Below are 18,132 nucleotides of genomic sequence, written 5' to 3'. Positions count from 1 at the left end.
CAAGAGATAAATAATGAATTCAAAGCCTGCTTAGGCTACAGTGTGAGTTCAAGACCAGCCTGGTCAACTTAGTGAGACCCTATATGGAATAAAAGGTAAAAAGGAGGGCCAGTGAGATGGCTCAGTGGGTAAAAGCCTTTGCCACCAAAGCCTGATGACCTGAGTTCTGTTTCTGGGACTCACGTGGTGGGAGAGAACCTCCTCCAGTAAGTTGTCCTCTGACCCCCCACCAGCCCCATGAACTGTGGTAGCCCCATGAGTGGGCATGTGGGAATGGCCACAGAATTCATTAAATATATATATTTTAAAGTAGGACTGGAGAGATGGCAAGCTGAGCCTGAAGTCCCCAGTTCTATCCCCAGGACCTGCATAATGGATGGAGACCGTTGTTAACTGTTGTATGGGGGTTTGGGATGATGGGATTTGCTGTGGGTGTGGAATGCTCTAAGAAGGAGCCAGAAGGATGACTCTCTCTCTCTCTTGGAACACAATATGCTTTCTTCACAGTGGTCTACAAGACCTTCCACCATCTAGGTGGTCAGCCCTTGCTCATCTCAAACTTGCCTCACTTTCAATTCACGTACTGGTATCTTTCATTTTTAAGATTTAGTTTTAGATTCATTGATTTTATTTTCTCTATATTAATGCTTGCTTTCGTGTGTACCTTCGGCGTGTCTGGTGCCCACAGAGGCCAGAAGAGAATGTCAGACCCCTGAAGCTGGGGTTACAGGTGATTGTGGCCAGCCCACAGAGGGTGCTGGGACCCGAACCTGGGTCCTTTGGAAGCACAGGAAGAACTCTTAACTGCTGAGCTACCTCTCCAGCACTAGAATCTGAACTTCTTGCTATGTTCCCAGGGCTTAGCAGAGTGCTGACCATAGGTGCTCAGTCAATGAACAAAGACATTGATCAAACCCATCTGTTCCAGGATAGCTTTACAGGTTAGAGCCACTCAGACAAGCAGGCACAGGAAAAAAAAAATATTCCACACACCCTGTGGGTCATCCACATCCCTTGGGGGTGGCGGTGGCGGTGTACTGAACTAGATAGTGGAGGAAGCCCCATCTGGGAACCAAGCATCCCCAGAATGGGAAGGAAGGATGCTCTGGAGGGATACCCAGCCCCTCCTTGTATCCCTAGCAACCAATGGGTTCGCCATCCTCCCAACGGCCCCTGGGACGTGTAGTCCCTGCAGGGGCGCCCTCGGGCGCCGCCGTGCGCCCCTAGACTCCAGGTCCCGTCGTGCGCTGGGAGGCGCGGGGATTGGCTGAGCCCCGCCCCCGGTCCGCCCCGCTTCGCTCGCGCCGCAGCCCCAAGAATGAATGAAATCGTAGCGCGCTGGGCGGCAGAGCGGGCGGCGCAGGCCGGGCTGGGCCCCGCGCGCGGCGGCGGCAGCGCGGCGGCGGCGCGGCGGCGGCGGCGGCGGCAGCAGCGCCCCGGGCCGGAGGCGGCCCAGCCGAGCGGGCCATGGCCACCGCCATTCAGAACCCGCTCAAGTCGTGAGTGTCCCCCTCCCCAGGCTGGACCCCCCTCACCCAGGAGCCGATCCTCCCCCAGCGCTCCCCGGGGCTGGGGTGGGGGACGCAGCGCGTGGATGGTAGGGGTGGTACTCGGGGACCCCCTGTGCGCCCCCCCCCCGCTCCCCTGCAAGCCCTCCGCCCCCTGGGGTTAGGTATGGGAGCTCTGGTGGGTCGCGAGGGCTCCTCTTTGTCGCTGTCACTGAAGGAATGTGGCGCGGGCTAGGGGGTGGCGGAGGCCGTGTCCCCACCCAGAGTGGGGGTAGGGGCTTCGCTCGCCTACTCCACCTCTGCTCCCCGGCGTCTTGGGGCGGGTGCACGACTGACTGCCCTGCCCCGGGCGGGTGGGAGGTGCCAACCTCTAAGTACCGACCTGGATCCTCAGGCTCCTCACCGCCCATTGCCCTCGCCAGAGCACCGTCCTCTTGTCGGGTCTTTCTCCCGGAGCCCCGCGGCTGCAGAGTGGGAGCTGGGAGCATCCCCGTTTGAGTCCTTGCCGCCTCCTCTCTTTGCTCCCGGGTTTCCAAGACCTCCCAGTCCCGACGTCTGTGTCGGCTCGGACCGTGGCCACCCTCCTTCTCCCCGCCCATACCCATCGAACGCGAGCGCCTCCCATCCCTTTGAGGACCCGTGCCTCGGGAGCCGGTTCCGCGAGCGCCTCCCTCTCCCGGAATTCCCTCCCTTTTGGCTCGTCGCTGCTCTCCTTTGAGCGCTGGCCGCCCGCTGGGCCCGGGGACTAGGAACCCGGACGCCTGGGTTGGAGGCCAGCCTCTCCCCGCTCCTTGCCACCCGACGCCGCCTTCTCCTTTTTATGCCTCCCTCTCTCCGTCCTTCCCGGGGATCCCGGACCCCCGGGTCCCAGCGCTCTCCCACCGCCACCAACACCCCCTCTTTCCCTGGCGGTGACAGCCGGCTACGAGTGACAGGAGCGTGGCCGCTCCCGCCCTCGCTCCCTGCAGGAGAGCGGCACTCCCCTCCCCCGCTCCCGACCGGGCGGAGGAGGCGGAGGGCGAGCGCCCGCGGCGGGCGCCGCACAAAGGGGCCGGGGCTGTCTCCCCCCCTCTCCCCACCGCCCGCACTTACAGACTTGACCTTGAGCCTGGAGCGCTGGGGTGACAGGGGGCGTGTGCCTCCAACCCCCATCCACCTACGGAAGGGTCGTTGGAACCAAAACCCCTCCCCAGTTGCTTCTGTTTCTGGGATGGGGAGGGGGATGAGAGTTGGGGGGGGCAGGGATTCACAGGCACACGCCTACAAGGGAGACCGTCTGGTGCCTGGGTCAGTGCGAGGGGGAGGGCAATGGTAACGAATTGTGCTTCCCTTTTGGAGGGACACCCCGAAATCGGTGGACACTGGAGTTCCAGTCTGGGTTGGTGGGTCTGTAGACAGGTTGGAGGGAACATGTTTGGCACTCTGCAGGAGCGTGGAGGACAGTCAGAGGGGACTGAATGGCCAGGGTCTCTTCTGGTTACTTTCCAAGGGGCCTATTGGGCTGGAATTGGGGGCACACTCGTCCCTAAGGAGTGCCAGAGCCACAGGTCGTGGTGGCACACGCCTTTAACCCCAGCCCTAGGGAGGCAGACACAGGGGGATCTCTGCCAGCTTGGCTTATATAGTGCGCTCCAGGCCTTCTGGGGCTAGAGCCAAATCCCCTCGGGAAGGCGAGCCCGCTGGCACCCGCTTTAGCTCTTCCTGCCTGAATTCACACTGGGCTTGAAGCCTTTGGTTTCCTGCTCTGGGCCTCAGTGTTACCGAGTGTGGGTTGGGCGGCATAACTGTTTGTATCACCTCACGGGGGCAGCAGTGAGGTTCACAGGGGTCGCCGAGTTATTTAGCAGACATGATCTTACAGGGGCTTGGACTTTTTGCTTGTGTGCCACCGTGTTGGGCTTTTTAGTTTTGTTTGTTTGTTTTTAAGACAAACTCTTAAGAACTCTCTAGCACAGGCTGCCCTCAAACTCAAGCAAGCTTCCCGTCTCAGCTCTCTGAATGCTAGCTAGGCTGCTATCTGAGCCACCGGACCTCACTAGAGAGGCCAGCCATCTTTCTAAAGCACTGACCCAAAGTATTGGCTGTTGCTGTGGGTGTAAAGAGTGACTAATATTATAACACAGGGCACTGGACTCTGGAGCAGGAGCATTGCTTGGGCAACTGAGAGGACTGGGAGGCTAGCTCTGAGGAGAGTGGGTGGAGAAGAGTCTGTGATGGCGATGGGCGAGGAAAGGGCAGCCAGGCCCTTTCCTAGCGGCAGCTGGGACTTCTGAGGTGACACACCTACTACACTCAAGTGAGGACCCGACCTGGGGCAGGGGTGTGAGGGCAGGGTGAAGATAGAGGTGTGGAGCCGGTTGCGGAGGGTGCTGGGGATCTGGTGGGCGATGGAGGTGAGAGAATGGTGGTAGGGACCCTCTGAGCTGAAGGAAAGGGCATATCATGACATGGTGCATGGGGGGGGCAGCACTGGGGTGTGGAGAGGAGGCTGAGTGAGGGGGCACCAGCATCCCTCTTTTAATTCCGGGCAGGAAGTGAATCAGATGCCCTACCTACGCTGGGGAAGGGGTGGGTCAAGGTCTTGAATGACTTGGGGACATTTGTGGCAGGGAGTTAAGATTGGGGGTGTGTGTAGTTCAGGAAATCTTGAGTCTTAGCCCGGTGGGTGGAACACCCCCTGCTGGACAACGGGGTATTTGTATTAACACTTGATATGCTAATTTATGCAGCCACTCAAATCAGAGTGCTAAGTTATTCCCCAGAGGGTGTGTGTGTGTGTGTGTGTGTGTGTGTGTGTGTGAGAGAGAGAGAGAGAGAGAGAGAGAGAGAGAGAGAGAGAGAGAGAGAGAGAGAGGGAGAGAGAGAGACTCGGTAGGTCAGCTCTTCGCTGGGGTTCTGTTAGGAGGATAGGGTGTGTGGATGCCGAGGGAGAAGAGTGGAAGGGACCAGGTGAATGAATCTTTCGTCTTTCAGTGCTACCTTCAGACAGCAGTCAGGGGCAGAGAACAGGTAAGGTTTCTCCTCCAGATCTCAAAGTCCTCGTCTGGAAAATAAGGACAGTAATAGTTTAGTCTGGGGAGAGCTGTGTTAAGCAAATGTTAAGTAACCACTCAACGTATATTTGTTGGACACCTACTAGGGCGGGCAGGCATTATTCTTTCTAGAGCGGCGTAACCACTTTATGCCTTGGTACGTGTCAGATCCTCTTTGTAGATGTCTTCTCTGTGGAATAAATGGATTTATTAGTACTTGCCAGGTACTATTTCTTCATGTGGGACTGCGATTGAACCCATGGGCTCTCGATCACTTTCTTTTACCAGAACCACCCCCAAGCCCTGCTATGTATCTTTGAAAACACTTTACAGCGACTGGTGTGGTTTCACACACCTCAGGGAGGCAGAGGCAGGAGAACTATAGTTTGAGGCCAGCTTGAGCTGGACAGTAGGATTCTGTCACGAAAGCAGCCACTTACCCTGTCACTCATCTACTCTTCAGTCCGATGAGGTGTTATAACTATTTTCTAAAGGAGGAGACAGGCCCAGAAAGGTTAAGTCATGTGCCCGAGGTCCTATCAGCGAGGATCTGAGCCCGGGAAGGATGACGACAGTCCTGTAGTCCTGCGGAGGAGTGGACCCGGGTGACCGACCGCGACAGTCAGCCCTGGGACACGATGGGTGCTCCAGAGTTTGGAGGGCATGGTGGGAGAGGTGGCGTCAACTCCGGCATGCTGGTGACACGGCTGGGTGGGCACTGGCGAGGTCTGGGCGCCTGTGGCGGGGCGTGAGTGAAGGTGGGGTGTGTGAGAGCCTGCGAGCCGAGCGTGGCTGTGTGTAAGCGGCCACGTGCGCGTGTGTGCGTGCATGCGTCTGTGCACGTGGGACCGGGGACTGCGTGATCCTCCATCCCCCGGTGCCCCGGGTTAGAGGACCCGCGGGGGGACTACCACTCCCGGCATGGCCCGGGCGCCCCGCCCCGCCGTCCTGATTGGCTGAGATCCGCGTGCTCCCGCCCCCCGGGAATGAATGGATGGGCGGCCTCAGCGCCCGCCCGACCGCTGGGAGGACCGACCCGGCAGGGACCTGCTGGGGGCAGGACCCGGGGAGCAAGATGGCCACGGTCATCCCCGGCCCCCTGAGGTGGTGCGGGCGGGCGAGCGGGCGAGCGGGGCGAGTGGGAGGCGGGGGCGGGTCTGCGCGGCCGCGCGCGCGCGCGTGTGCGTGTCTCTGTGTGTGTGTGTGTGTGTGTGTGTGTGTGTGTGTGTGTGTGTGTGTGTGTGGCCGCTGGGGGTGGGGCCGGTGGGGTGTCAGGGGGCTGTCACCGTGTGCGAGCGAGCGAGCGGGGGTGCGAGCGTGTGTGACTGCGGGTGTCTGGCAAGGGTGATGTCCGGGGCGGGTGCAGGGCGTGGGGGAGGGGTCCCCCAGGGCTTCCAGGGGACGGGGGTCATGTCCCCTCCCGGGGATGCCACGGTCTGCAAGAGGGGGAAGCGGCGTAGGGAACCTGAGTACACGCGAGTCGAGCCCACGCTACCTTTGTCTTGGGGCGTGGAGTGTGTTGTGCGACTTGTGCGTTGCTTTTTTGTTTTGTTTTCTGGCCGGATGTGTGGGTATGTGCGTATGGTTGTCTCTTTTATTCTGCACGGTGCCCATCTGGGCATTCGGGTCCCCTCCGAGTGTGTGCGCGCGCGTCTGCTGAGGCTGCACCCTCGAGGCTGCGTCTTTGCACGGGGAGGTGTGAGGCTGGGTGCGAGCACGGGCGGACCTGGCTGTCCCTCCGTCTCCGAGGCGTGTACCTGTGCTTGGGAATGCGCTTCGAGTTTGGGGTCGCGTTTCCCCCCGGGTGTGAGCGTGCGCGCGTGTGACTGCGTGGTCTCTTTGTATCGTGTGTTTGACACCCCGTGTCTTTGGAGAGAGGTGTGTGGGCAAGCCGCTTTGGACACCGTGCGACTGTTGCGACGTTTGCGCGTAGTACGTTGCCACGCCGGGGGGCTTTGTGGACAATGTGTTTATCTTGGGGGTCTCTGGATGCGTGGCGTGCAGAGGTAGTTTTATGGCCTGTTTCTGACCCCAGTCTGTGTGTCTGTGTGTCTGTGTGTGTGTGAATGTGTTTGCTTCTCCTTTGTGAATTTTGGGATATGTTTCCCTTTGTGTGTGAATCCCGTGTGGCCATGTGCGATTTGTTTGTTTTGGGTGTTTGGCTACGTTCGTGTGTGCATGGGTCCCGCTGCTGCTGCTGCTGCTGCTGCTGCGTTTCGCTCTGTGAACACACTTCTTACTTAACCTGAGACATAATCAAGTTCCAGGTAGCGGCCTCCCAGCCAGCCAGCCAGCCAGCCAGCACCCCGCCCCGCCCCCGGGTCCCCAGGGATGGGAGGAGGAGGAGGGGGAGGGGGCCCTGGCTGGTTCGCCCTTTGCGGACCGGCGGCGGCGGGAACGGGAGGCCCGGGGCGTGGGGGGGGGGGTGGTGGTGGAGGGTGCTGGACCTCCCTGGCTGACAGCCGCTCGCCCGCTGCTCGCCCGCCCCCCTCAGCCTCGGCGAGGACTTCTACCGGGAGGCCATCGAGCACTGCCGCAGCTACAACGCGCGCCTGTGCGCCGAGCGCAGCCTGCGCCTGCCCTTTCTCGACTCGCAGACCGGCGTGGCCCAGAACAACTGCTACATCTGGATGGAGAAGACCCACCGCGGGCCTGGTACCCGCCGCGAGGCTGGGGCGGGGCGGGGCCTGCGTCCCGGGGCCGCACGCTCACTGCCGCCCTCCCTCCCTCTCCCTCCATCCCTCCCTCTCCTCCAGGTCTGGCCCCAGGACAGATCTACACTTACCCCGCCCGCTGTTGGAGGAAGAAACGGAGACTCAACATCCTGGAGGACCCCAGGCTGCGGCCCTGCGAGTACAAGATCGGTGGGTGGAGCTGTGGCCCCTGCGCCCGCTGTGGCCCCCATCGAAGTCCTCAGCCCCACTGCTGTCAGCCAGAATGTAGCCTTTATTTCCCCTGGGTGTCTCCACAACAGGCTATCTGTGTCGTCGTCGTCCCCCCCCTCCCCGTGTCTTGAGTTACTTCCTTTGAGTTTCTGAGCTTCCAGATGTACCTGCTGTGTGGGCCGTGGCGAGCAGGTGTACGGAGGACATCCTTTTATCTGTGTCTAGATAGATAACTGTGTGCGCTCCCCTGTGAGCCGGGGTACGCCCATGTCCCGCTGTGTTTCTTTCTGTGGGTGCTGGAGGGCATCTGGCTATCTCCCTGTGTGTTTGGATGACTTAGTAGTGTTTCTCAACCTGTGTTTTGGGGTTGCGTATCCGGTATCCTGTATACCAGGCATTTACATTACGATTCATAAGGGTAGCAAAATTAAAGTTATGAAGTAGCCACGAAATAATTTTGTGGTTGGGGGGTCATTACAACATGAGGAACTGTATTAAAGGGTCACAGCGTTGGGAAAGTTGAGAACCACTGAGTTGAGTGTCTCATTGTAACTGTTGCTGAGTGTTTTAGAATGCCTGTTTCTTTCTAGGTGTTTCCAAGTGTGTGTGTGTGTGTGTGTGTGTGTGTGTGTGTGTGTGTGTGCTGGGACTGTGTATATCTACCTCTTCTGGGGGTATATATGGTTCCACCAGAATGTCCTGCTGGGGTCCTGATGCTGAGAAATTGCTATGGAGATTTTCGGCTTGTTTCTGTGTTAGGTGCTTCTTGAGGTGTGTGCTAGTTCATAGACTGACTGGAGTTAGTGCTTTCCCAAGTGTGTGTTCATGAAGGGCAGACGCAGGTGTGTCCCCCCCCCCATGTGTCTCCTCTGTGTGTGTGTGTGTGTGTGTGTGTGTGTGTGTTGTTCTTATATCAGGAGTGCAGGCTGGCTGTGTCTTCCTGTGTGTATGTGTGAGACTTTTCAAGTAGACTACCTGTGTTTCTCTGTGTATGTCTGTGAGTGTCCAGGTATATCATAGGGCCTGGGTCTTCCTAATTAATGTGGGTCCAGATCTATTTGTGGCTCTGCCATCTCCTTCTGAGTACCCAGGGTTTAATTGTATGTCTTCTGAGTGTGCAGCTATATTCGAAGGTCTGGTGTGTCTGACCACCTATCTGCATGTCCTGCGTGTGTGTGTGTGTGTGTGTGTGTGTGTGTGTGTGTGTGTCTGTGTGTATCCTATTCAAATGTTTAACTTTCTTTGGGTGTGTCTGAGGGCTGGACTTTGACTACACAGCTGTTTACGAGGGCCTATATTGTTTCTGAGGGTTTCTGGATATATTCAGCATTCTGGCCTTGTCTTTTTTTTATTGAGTAGAGCTGAGGGTGTGGCTGTGTCTCCCCAGGATCTGGGTACACTTTCCAGGGCCTGAGGTTGAATCTTTATGTCCTTGTTGGCTGAGTGTATGCTGGGTGAGGGAGAACCTGTCACTGCCACAAGAACCATGCCTGTGTCTGTCTTGGCCTTGCCCCCCAACCCCTCTGCAACCTTCTGCACTGCAACGCCCCCCACCACCCCCCACTGCAACCTGGGCACTCTGCAACAGTCTCCTCGATTGACACTGCTTTCCCTGTGGACTGTTCCCAGATTGTGAGGTACCCCTGAAGAAGGAGGGTGGCCTTCCGGAAGGGCCAGTCCTCGAGGCTCTGCTGTGTGCCGAGACAGGAGAGAAGAAAGTAGAGCTGAAGGAAGAGGAGACCATCATGGACTGTCAGGTAGGAGCTCCCACCCTGACTGCAGGGCCGCTCTCACCCTGTCACCTGTCACCACTTGGCCTTCCTGCTCTGAACCACCTGGCTCCATAGGGCCTCTGGGTACCCTACGTCTCCATCCTCCCAGAAACACCGCTGCTTGTAGAAGGCTCCCTGACTCGCTCTCCCGCCCCACCTGCTGCACACCAGTGCCCCCACCTTCTTGACCCCCCAATCTCCCTTCTACTGGGCCCAGAAACAGCAGTTGCTGGAGTTTCCGCATGATCTCGAGGTAGAAGACTTGGAGGAAGACATTCCCAGGAGGAAGAACAGGGCCAAAGGAAAGGTATCTTCCGGAAGCTTCTCCCCACCACCTCCTCCCCAGAGCTGTATGTAGGAGTAGAGACTCAGTGGATTATAAACATTTCCAAAAAAAAAAAGCTTGCGCTGTGGATCAGACCTGTCTGCAGAGCTGGGTGTGGTCCTCCACACACAGAGTCCCAGTGCCTGGGAGGCTGAGGCAGGAGAGCTGCCTCAAGTTTGAGACAAGTGAATTCCAGACTATTCTAAACTACATACCAGAGACCCTGTGCAAAGAGAAATAAAAAAAAAATTCTAACCCAAACCAACCACCCAAATAACCACTCCCTCCCGTACACACAACACAGAACAACCCAAAATCTTCTACTGGATGCCCTTTATGCCAGCACTCAGGAGGCAGAGGCAGGTGGGATCTCTGTGAGTTTGAGGCTAGCCTGGTCTACAGAGTGAGTTCCGGGACAGCTAGGGCTACTAAGAGAAACCCTGTCACAAGCAAAACAAAACCAAAACAAAAATCTCCAGTAAAAGCAATAAAAATGTGTTAGAGCACACCTTTAATCTCAGCACTAGAGAGGCCAAGAAAAGAGGATCTCTGTGAGTTCAAGGCCAGTCTGATCTATATAGTGAGCTCCAGGACAGCCAGGGACAGCCAAACAGCAACGACAAAAAGAATTATCTTCATGTTTGTACTGAGAGAAGTCGAAGACTTATAGCTAGAAAGTTTGCTCAGTTTCATGTGCAGGTTGACTTGCTGTTGTGGGGTGCAGATGGAACCCAGAGTTTCATACTCACATGACAACTGCTCTATCACTGAGCCAAACCCCAAGACTGAAAAGAAAATTAAATTGTTTTCCAGTTTGACTTTCAAGTCTAAGTGAAGAAGCCCAATAAAGCATGGCAGCAAACCCATAATCCAGAGGCAGAAGGTCACTGCATGGCCAGCCTCTTCTACATAGTGAGTTCCAGGACAGCCAGGGCTACACAGTGAGACCCTGCCTCTGACAGCAACAACAACCAAACTCAAAAAAACCCAAGAATGAGGAGCCTTTCCCTGGTTTTCTGGGCTCCTTACTCCTAACCCTCCTCCTTGCAGGCATATGGCATTGGCGGTCTTAGGAAACGCCAGGACACTGCTTCCCTGGAGGACCGAGACAAGCCGTACGTCTGTGATAGTGAGTTCTGCAGAGGGGAAAGAGAGAGGAAGCGGGCGGGGGTGGGGGGTGCGGGGTGCGGGGCGCCCAGTGACCTCACACATTATGGCCCTTGTTCTGGTAATGGCTCTTGGGGAAAGGGAGTGTTCTTTGGGAGAGGGGATGGATGGTATGATCCTGGAGGCCAGGGTGGAGGCGGCGGCCTTGGTGTCTGACAACTACCCACTCACTCACTCTTCAGTCTGTGGGAAGAGGTATAAAAACCGACCAGGGCTCAGCTACCATTACACCCACACCCACCTGGCTGAGGAGGAGGGGGAGGAGCACACTGAGCGCCACGCCCTGCCTTTCCACCGGAAAAACAACCATAAACGTGAGTTGGAGGGCCAGGGCTGGTGGGGGAGATGCCTGGGTGTGCGGTGGGGGCAATGGAGCCTGGTAGTGGCTGGGGAAGGGAGGTGGGGGCTCATTAGACATTTCTGGAAAATCTCCAGCCTAACGGTTCCCTCCCCCACCGACCATAGGGATGCTGGCTCTGGGGTTGCCATGACAACCAACCATCTCTCTCTCTCTCTCTCTCTCTCTCTCTCTCTCTCTCTCTCTCTCTCTCTCATTCTCTCCCTCACTCCCTGCCCGGGCATAATATTTCTGGGTCTGATTTATTGTTTCAATTAGAGCTTGGGGGGGGTGATAGATAACTCCTCTCCCTCTCTGGGCCTCCCTTTTTCCCTTCTCTGCTATGCTAGGTCCAGGGGCAAGGTCTGTGGCCCCCAGGGTTCTTGACACCCACCCACACCCGTTCCATGCCATGACAGCTGAGCCATGGGGGAAGGGAGCTGTCTCTCACCTGCCCCTCAGAGTGAGCTCCTCAGCAGCCTCAGGCCAGGCCCAGAACCTCCTGTGCTCTTGTGTCCTCCTGAATAGGTCTCCTTACCAGGTCTTGCAGAACTGCCTGCTAACTGGTGGCCCAGCCAGGCAAGCTGACTTGAGGGTGCACACACGTGACGGGGAGGCAGTCATGGTCTTTTGCTAAGGTTATACCTCTTGCCCACACTCACCCAAATAAAGAGAACATAGAGTTACGCCAAGTTTGGGTGAGATTTGCCCCTTCCCCAGCTGTTTTTGCTGCTTCCCAGTGCCTGGGCCAAAAGTCCACCCCTGGGGCTGAGGCTGGGGACAGATGGGACCTTGCCTATAGTAAGAGCCCCTTTCTGTCCCCCCACCCCCAGAGTTTTACAAAGAATTGGCCTGGGTCCCTGAGGCACAGAGGAAACACACAGGTAGGGGCACCTCCCTCCACCCTGACGTTTGCAGCAGTCTTTGACTAGGGTGCCCACCTGTCCCGTGCCCACCGCTGCCTGCTGTCTTTCAGCCAAGAAAGCACCAGACGGCACTGTCATCCCCAATGGCTACTGTGACTTTTGCCTGGGGGGCTCCAAGAAGACTGGGTGTCCCGAGGACCTCATCTCCTGTGCAGATTGTGGGCGATCAGGTGACACTCACCACATTTTCCTGGAAGATGCAGGGGAGGGGACACCCCAGAATTCAAATTTGGGGAATGGGAGGCAAGGGAGTAAAGACCCCAGGGCACAGTAGTTTGGCAGAGCCTAGGGGCTGCCCCTGCTGCTAAGGACTGTGGGAAGCTGAGCGGGATCAATGTAGGAACAGTATGAGGTGTCATGGCTTTGTGTCTTCCTGGTATGGAGAATGGACAGAAGCCGCAGAGGCATTGTGGGTAGGGGGACTGAGGTACGGGAGTAATGAATTGCACCACCTGGTTGCTGTAGAGAACAGACTAGAACTGTGGTTAATAGAATGTGGTTTCTCATGGAGGTCTCATGGGTAGTAGCATGGGTAATGGATTGTGGTTGTTGCAGTATGGGTTGTCTTGGCAATTTAATACAACGGAATGTGATTGTTACGGCATGGTGGACCATGGCTGTGAGATGCCATGGGTAGTGGCTGTGGGGACGTGGCTACTGGCCTTTGGGCAGTGTGGGCAGTAGCTCTGGCTGTCAGGCTGTGTGGGCTGTTGGTGTCTGGCTCTGTGGGAAGTAGTTGTAACTGTTGGGTGTTATGGGCAGTGGCTGTCGGGCTCTGTGGACAGTGGCTGTGGGTGTTGGGCGCTGTGGGAAGTGCTGTGTGCAGTGGCCACAGGTGTGTCTGTGCTGCTTTGGGAGAACAGACTAACACTGAAAGTATTTATTGTCAGTGGCGGTTTGTTTGCTGGTGCCTTGTGTGGCATGGCCTTTGGTTTCATGGAAGCGGTTGCTATAGCATCCTGGCTGGGAGAAGGCGGCTGCCACGTTGCTGGGGTTAACATGAGGGCTGGCCGCCGCTCTGCTGTGGGTATTGGAATGTGGCCGCCGAGTGCGAGTGAGGTGCTTTAACAGACTGTGGTTGCCACAGTGTTGTGGGTGGTAGGACGCGGTTGCCACAGCACCGTGGGTAATGGAATGCGGTTGCCATGGTATTCTGGGGAGCAGAGTGTGGTTGTCATGGTGGCTGAGTAGGAGACTGTGGTGGCCGACACACAGCTGCTTGCCAGCAGTCCTGCTTCCGGATGTCTGTCTGTCTTGGGGGTAGGGTCCCCACCACCAAGCTCATCTTGACCTCTGAGTCAGGGGTGGGGGATAGAGCCATTACTTCCCCAGGGGTACAACGACCTGCTAACTGCACCCCTGCCCCTCGGTCCCCAGGGCATCCCTCGTGTTTACAGTTCACGGTGAACATGACCGCAGCGGTGCGGACTTACCGTTGGCAGTGCATTGAATGCAAGTCTTGCAGTCTGTGTGGCACCTCGGAGAACGACGTGAGTACCTGCCTGCCCCACCTCCCGGGGCACACCTCCGCTGCCCCTCCAGCCTGGCTGCGCTGCTTTTGCCCGTGAAGCCTAAAGCCTTCCTTGCTCATCGCCCCTGGGTGACCAGCAGTAGCATCCGTTACTGTTGTCACCAGCGCCCCTTGACTGGAGCCTGTCTCTGTACACCCTTCCCGTCTGACACCTCCCAACCTCCCTTGAGGCTGCTGTTGTTGTTCCCACTACACATAGAAGAGGCTGCTGAGCTCAGGGAGGGAGAGTGATGCCTGAGAGGCCACCACGCTGAGAACATGGCAGGGCCAGGATTTGAACCTATGTATGTGTACTCGTGGCTCCCAAGCTGCTTTGGGCCCCTGAACATCATTCCGTATTCTGTAGTTACAAAATCCAGACGACAAGCAAGGCCAGTGGGCTCCACAGTACAGACTGGAGAGCCAGCTCTCTCAGAAGAGCCCCTGGGGACCTAGCCCCTGCCCCAGCCCCCCCACCCCGGTTTCTGGTGCCCATGCCCCCAGGGTGCCAGCTGGGCGGGTCTCACCCCCCAGGACCAGTTGCTGTTCTGTGATGACTGCGATCGGGGTTACCATATGTACTGCTTGAACCCTCCCATGGCGGAGCCCCCGGAAGGTGAGGGAAGAGGTTTGAGAGACATGGGGTGGGTGGGTTGGAACTCTGTCTTCCTGGTGGCAGAGACCATGTGCTCTGGGTGGGGACAGGTGGGGGGCGCCCTTCTTCGGTTTGAGTCTAATTTTGTCTTGTGGCTTCCCCCGCAGGGAGCTGGAGTTGCCACCTCTGTCTTCGGCACTTGAAAGAGAAGGCCTCTGCCTACATCACCCTCACTTAGGCCTGGCTCTGCTTCTCCAGGACCTTTGGGTGGTGCTAACTTTCCTGCCTCGAGGAGCTCCTGGCTCTTCCCACCCGGTGTCCCCAGGGGGAGGGAGGCGGTGGAGCACGGAGGGGACCAAGGCGTTCTTCTGCAAGTGGAATGTTACCCTGTGGGTGGGTGGGTCCTGTAAGGCTCCTCCTGCCCCCCTCCATCCCTTGGCAAATGGGCACCAGGGGCTTCTGCTCCCCTCAAAGCCATACCCCGCCTCTGGGCGGGCATAGGGGGGTAGTGGATGCCATCTGGGGGCACGGAAAAGCCTTTTTCTAAAGAAAAAGACAAAAAGTAAAAAAAAAAAAAGGAAATTAATATATACAAAGAGTCCTATAAAGCCTGGCTGGGTGGAGGGGCACAGCGGAGTGTCTGCTGGGTACCAATGTTACCGGTTTCCTGACTGGCCCCTCCCTGCCCCGATTCTGGGGTTGCAATTGTCTCAACTCCCCCATCTGAGGTGGGTACCATTCCTTCCTCACACCCAGGCCAGGTGGGCGATGTGCCCACCCACTGCCCTCCCCCAGGACCCACCGTGGATACTGCATGATGTGAAACCATGGTTTTGAACTCTTCCTGCCCCTCCTTGACAGCCCCACCCTGCGCCCACCCGGTGCCTGCCAGGCCTGGGGCATGCAGCTGGGGGAGGCCGGTGGGGCGAGGCAGGCAGGCAGGCAGGCAGCCAGCCCGCTGCAGCGAGAAGCACAGATTGCAATGGACTCATTTTTTTCCCTCTCTTCTCAGCCCCTTCCCTACCCGGCCAGGCCGGGCTGCCTCCTGCTGCCCCCTCCCATCCAGCCATTTTGGGGGTGGTGAGGGGGTGTGGTTGTTTCTTGTGGTTGTGTGTGTTTGTTGTTCGGGTTTTAAAAAGGGAAATTGAGACGGCAAGTGGGGGAGGCGGAGGGTCTGGGGGAGTCTACCCCCAATCCAGGAGTGCCCCCCTTGCCACCAAGTCTCCTTTATTGCCTGCCTCTGCTGTGAATTAACTTGTTCTGTGTATTAAACTGGGCCTGACCCCTCTACCCACGACTGCCTCCTTCTCTAACATCCTTTGGGGTGTCACCAAGATGGGGAGCCAAGAGGCCTCATTGGGGTAGAAAGCACTGTGGCCGGCCCGCACCCCCTTGCCCCTACACCCTGCCTCCCTCTGGCTTTGTCCCAGCTCCTCCCTGTCTTGCTGCAGAGAAGAGGGGGATGGGGTGAGGGGCTCCCACCCAGCCAGCTGTGGTTGCCCTAGCAACGGGCTGCTGCAGCTGCAGCGGGAGGCAGCTCAAAGAGGGAGGTGGGAGTGCGGGCTGGGGGGAAGGGAGGGCTGGAGAGACCCGAAGGCAGCCCCCTCCCGGGCTGTGGTGAGGAGATGGCACCCCAGCGTGGCTGGTTGTCACCTGGGATTCCCTGCCCTGGGTGTGGCTAAAGTTGGAGATGGGCAGGAGCACATCTCGAAATACAGGGACTCAAGGAGACATGGGGTGGGGGTGGGGGTGGGGGGTGAGCGTGGAGAACCAGGGCACTGATCAGGAAGGGGGAGGATTCTGAGGTCACAAATTTACTGAATGAATAAAGGACAAAGCCGGAGAGATACACAGATGAAGAGAGAGCCCCCCCCCCCCCAAGAATTCCAAGGGAAGAGAACAGAGACAAGGATGGAGGACTAGTCCAGAAATTTAAAAAAAAAAAAAAAAAAAAAAAAAGGCCAGGCTCTGGCAAGACCAGGGGAGGGTGAAGTGGACAGCATTTTGGAGAGAGAAGCAGAAAATTTACCAAGTCAGGAGGAAGCAAAAGGCAGGCAACAATAGACAGCGATGAGGGGGTAGGTGGGTGGTGTTTTCTGGTTAGAAGGCAATGGTAGCAAACCGTGTGGCTCAGAATCCCAGCATTGGAGGCTGAGGCAGGAGGATGGTGACCTGTAGGTCTCCTTGGCTACACTGTGAGCCTTCTCTTAAAAAAAAAAAAAAAAAACTGGGTGGGGTGGGGGACAACAGAAATCTGGAGTGCCAGCCAGCTGAGGCCAGAGATAGAGTGGCAAGCTAAGAAGAGGTGGGGGAGGGGGGGCAGGAATAACTGGGGCAAGGAGGGAAGGGACTATTGGCAGCGCAGGCGCCATCAGGGCTTGGCGTGCGCTTGCGGGTGCGCCTGTGAGTTGTGGGGTGTTGGGAGATGGTGGTTGGTGTGTCTCCCGGGCCAGGAGAGGATGTGAGAACAGTTTGTTCCCAGGTTCCCTCCTCCCGGCTTGGCCCGGGCTGGTGGGGGGAGGGCAGGGCTGGAGGATGGGGCCCCGAGGAGGGTGCAGAGTGAGGATGTCTGAGTAGCTGGGAGGGCCTGATTCTCCACTGGATAGATGCAAACCCTTTCGGGAGACATTTTTAGGGGGCAGGGGTGCGGAGAGGGCCAGAGTTGAACTCATACACAAAGAGGCCAAGGACAGCTAGTTGTGGGGGGTGAAGTCCTGTTCAGAGAAGCGGTGTTCCCTCGGGAAGTGGGTCCTTGGGATCTTCCCGTGGAATTCCTGAGTCTGAAATCAGTTTGCCTCAGTGTCCACAGACGGAGTTTTAAATTGCCCCCACCTTGCCTCCAGGAGGGCCACAGAGAACCTGATCCTGGCCGTGGTCTCAGGAGTGTGTTGGTGACACTTCCCTTGTGGATGCAGAGGGAGCTTCATCACGTAATTCCTACCTCTGACCCCTAGAGGCCTGGGGCTGGTCTCCACTGCAAGCCACTCCTGGACTGATGGCAGAGGGAAGTCCATGCATGCCACAGTGGGGCTCAGTGGGCGGGGCAGAGTAAGCAAATGAGGTGGAGATGAAGAGGTGTGGCTTGCAGCAGGTGGGGCCCTTATGGGGTAGGGACTTTGATTTTTGAGTCCCACAGATTAGGATAGTTTTATTTTACCTGAAATCCTGTGTTTTTGTTGGTTTTGAGACAGGGTCTACATGGCCCTGGCTGTCCTGGAACTCCAGTAGACCAGGCTGGCCTCAAACTCAGAGATCGGGGTGCCTCTGCCTGCCAAGGGCTGGGATTCAAGGCGTGGACTTTCTTGTTTTGCCGTTTTTTTTTTTTTTTTTTTTTTTTTTTTCCTTAAAACATCAGAAAAAGGAATAGGGTCCCTTGGGTCTGGAGTTGTGAGCTGCCATGTGGCAGCTGGACATTAGTGCTCCTCTGGAAGAGTAGCTGGTGCTCTTAACCACTGAGCTACTTCTAGTCCAGAAGTTTTTTTTTTTTGTTTGTTTTTTAAAAAGGATTATTACCACTTATCTTGGGGATAGCTTGCTATAGAGCTGAGGATGACTGTGAATTCCTGATGCCCCCTCCCTTCAAGAGCTGGGATTACAGGTGTGCGCCAACACCACCAGCTTTTTCCAGTCTCTGGGGAGGTAGGCTCTTGCTGGAGAGTCCAGGCTGCCTGGCCTTGAACTCTCAGGGATCCTCCTGCCCCAGCCTCAGAGCGCTAGGATTAGAAGCCGACCACCGCCTCCCCCTTTTGAGACAGGGTCTCAGAGTGTAGCCATAGCTAGCCTGGAACTTGCTATTTCAAGCAGCCTGGTTCAGACTCAGAGATCCACCTGCCTTGCCTCCTGAGTTCTGGTATTAAGGGCGTGTGTTACCATGCCCACCCTGTAGACCTAGCTTTTTTTTTTTTTTTTTTTTAAACTTTAGCACAATTCTACATCCTGAGGGGCAGATTTGTGTTGTCTGGATGCCAAGGAAAAGCTGTAAGGGCTGGTAAGTGTATGCTGTACTGCAGGGGTGTGACATGCGTTTAAGGGAGCCTGCGCCGATTTTCAGGCAGCTGCCTGTGAGCACACCAGC

General features: G+C 57.0%; 1 protein-coding gene across 12 annotated transcripts; it reads left to right on the top strand.

Annotated features, from left to right (window-relative positions):
• The first annotated feature begins 1,413 nt into the window (after positions 1-1,413).
• On the top strand, positions 1,414-15,351 carry LOC103161811 (zinc finger protein neuro-d4). Of its 12 annotated transcripts, none has more exons than XM_035449415.1 (12): positions 1,414-1,499; positions 7,035-7,195; positions 7,297-7,404; positions 9,055-9,182; positions 9,415-9,504; positions 10,573-10,651; positions 10,872-11,003; positions 11,860-11,910; positions 12,003-12,122; positions 13,330-13,442; positions 13,997-14,078; positions 14,225-15,351. In XM_035449415.1, exons 1-12 carry the CDS (start codon positions 1,468-1,470, stop codon positions 14,293-14,295), a joined length of 1,167 nt encoding a protein of 388 aa, XP_035305306.1. In that variant the 5' UTR covers positions 1,414-1,467; the 3' UTR covers positions 14,296-15,351. The 12 variants fall into 12 exon arrangements, with proteins under 12 accessions (XP_035305306.1, XP_035305305.1, XP_035305307.1 ...); XM_035449414.1 differs by having other exon boundaries at positions 13,967-14,078; XM_027430579.2 differs by lacking the exon at positions 1,414-1,499 and adding an exon at positions 5,154-5,251 and having other exon boundaries at positions 13,967-14,078.
• Positions 15,352-18,132: the final 2,781 nt, after the last annotated feature.

Source organism: Cricetulus griseus, chromosome 9 (assembly GCF_003668045.3).
Source record: "Cricetulus griseus strain 17A/GY chromosome 9, alternate assembly CriGri-PICRH-1.0, whole genome shotgun sequence".
NCBI classification, from domain to species: Eukaryota; Metazoa; Chordata; class Mammalia; order Rodentia; family Cricetidae; genus Cricetulus; species Cricetulus griseus.
The sequence above is the reverse complement of the archived record's forward strand: the minus strand, read 5'-3'. Positions and strand labels throughout refer to the sequence as shown.

Coding starts and splice junctions, on each gene's coding strand:
- LOC103161811 (XM_027430568.2), top strand. CDS start 5,535: ATGGGCGGCCTCAGCGCCCGCCCGACCGCTGGGAGGACCGACCCGGCA. Junction 5,648..7,034: donor ATCCCCGGCCCCCTGAGGTG/GTGCGGGCGGGC, acceptor CGCCCCCCTCAG/CCTCGGCGAGGACTTCTACC. Junction 7,405..9,054: donor GCCCTGCGAGTACAAGATCG/GTGGGTGGAGCT, acceptor GACTGTTCCCAG/ATTGTGAGGTACCCCTGAAG.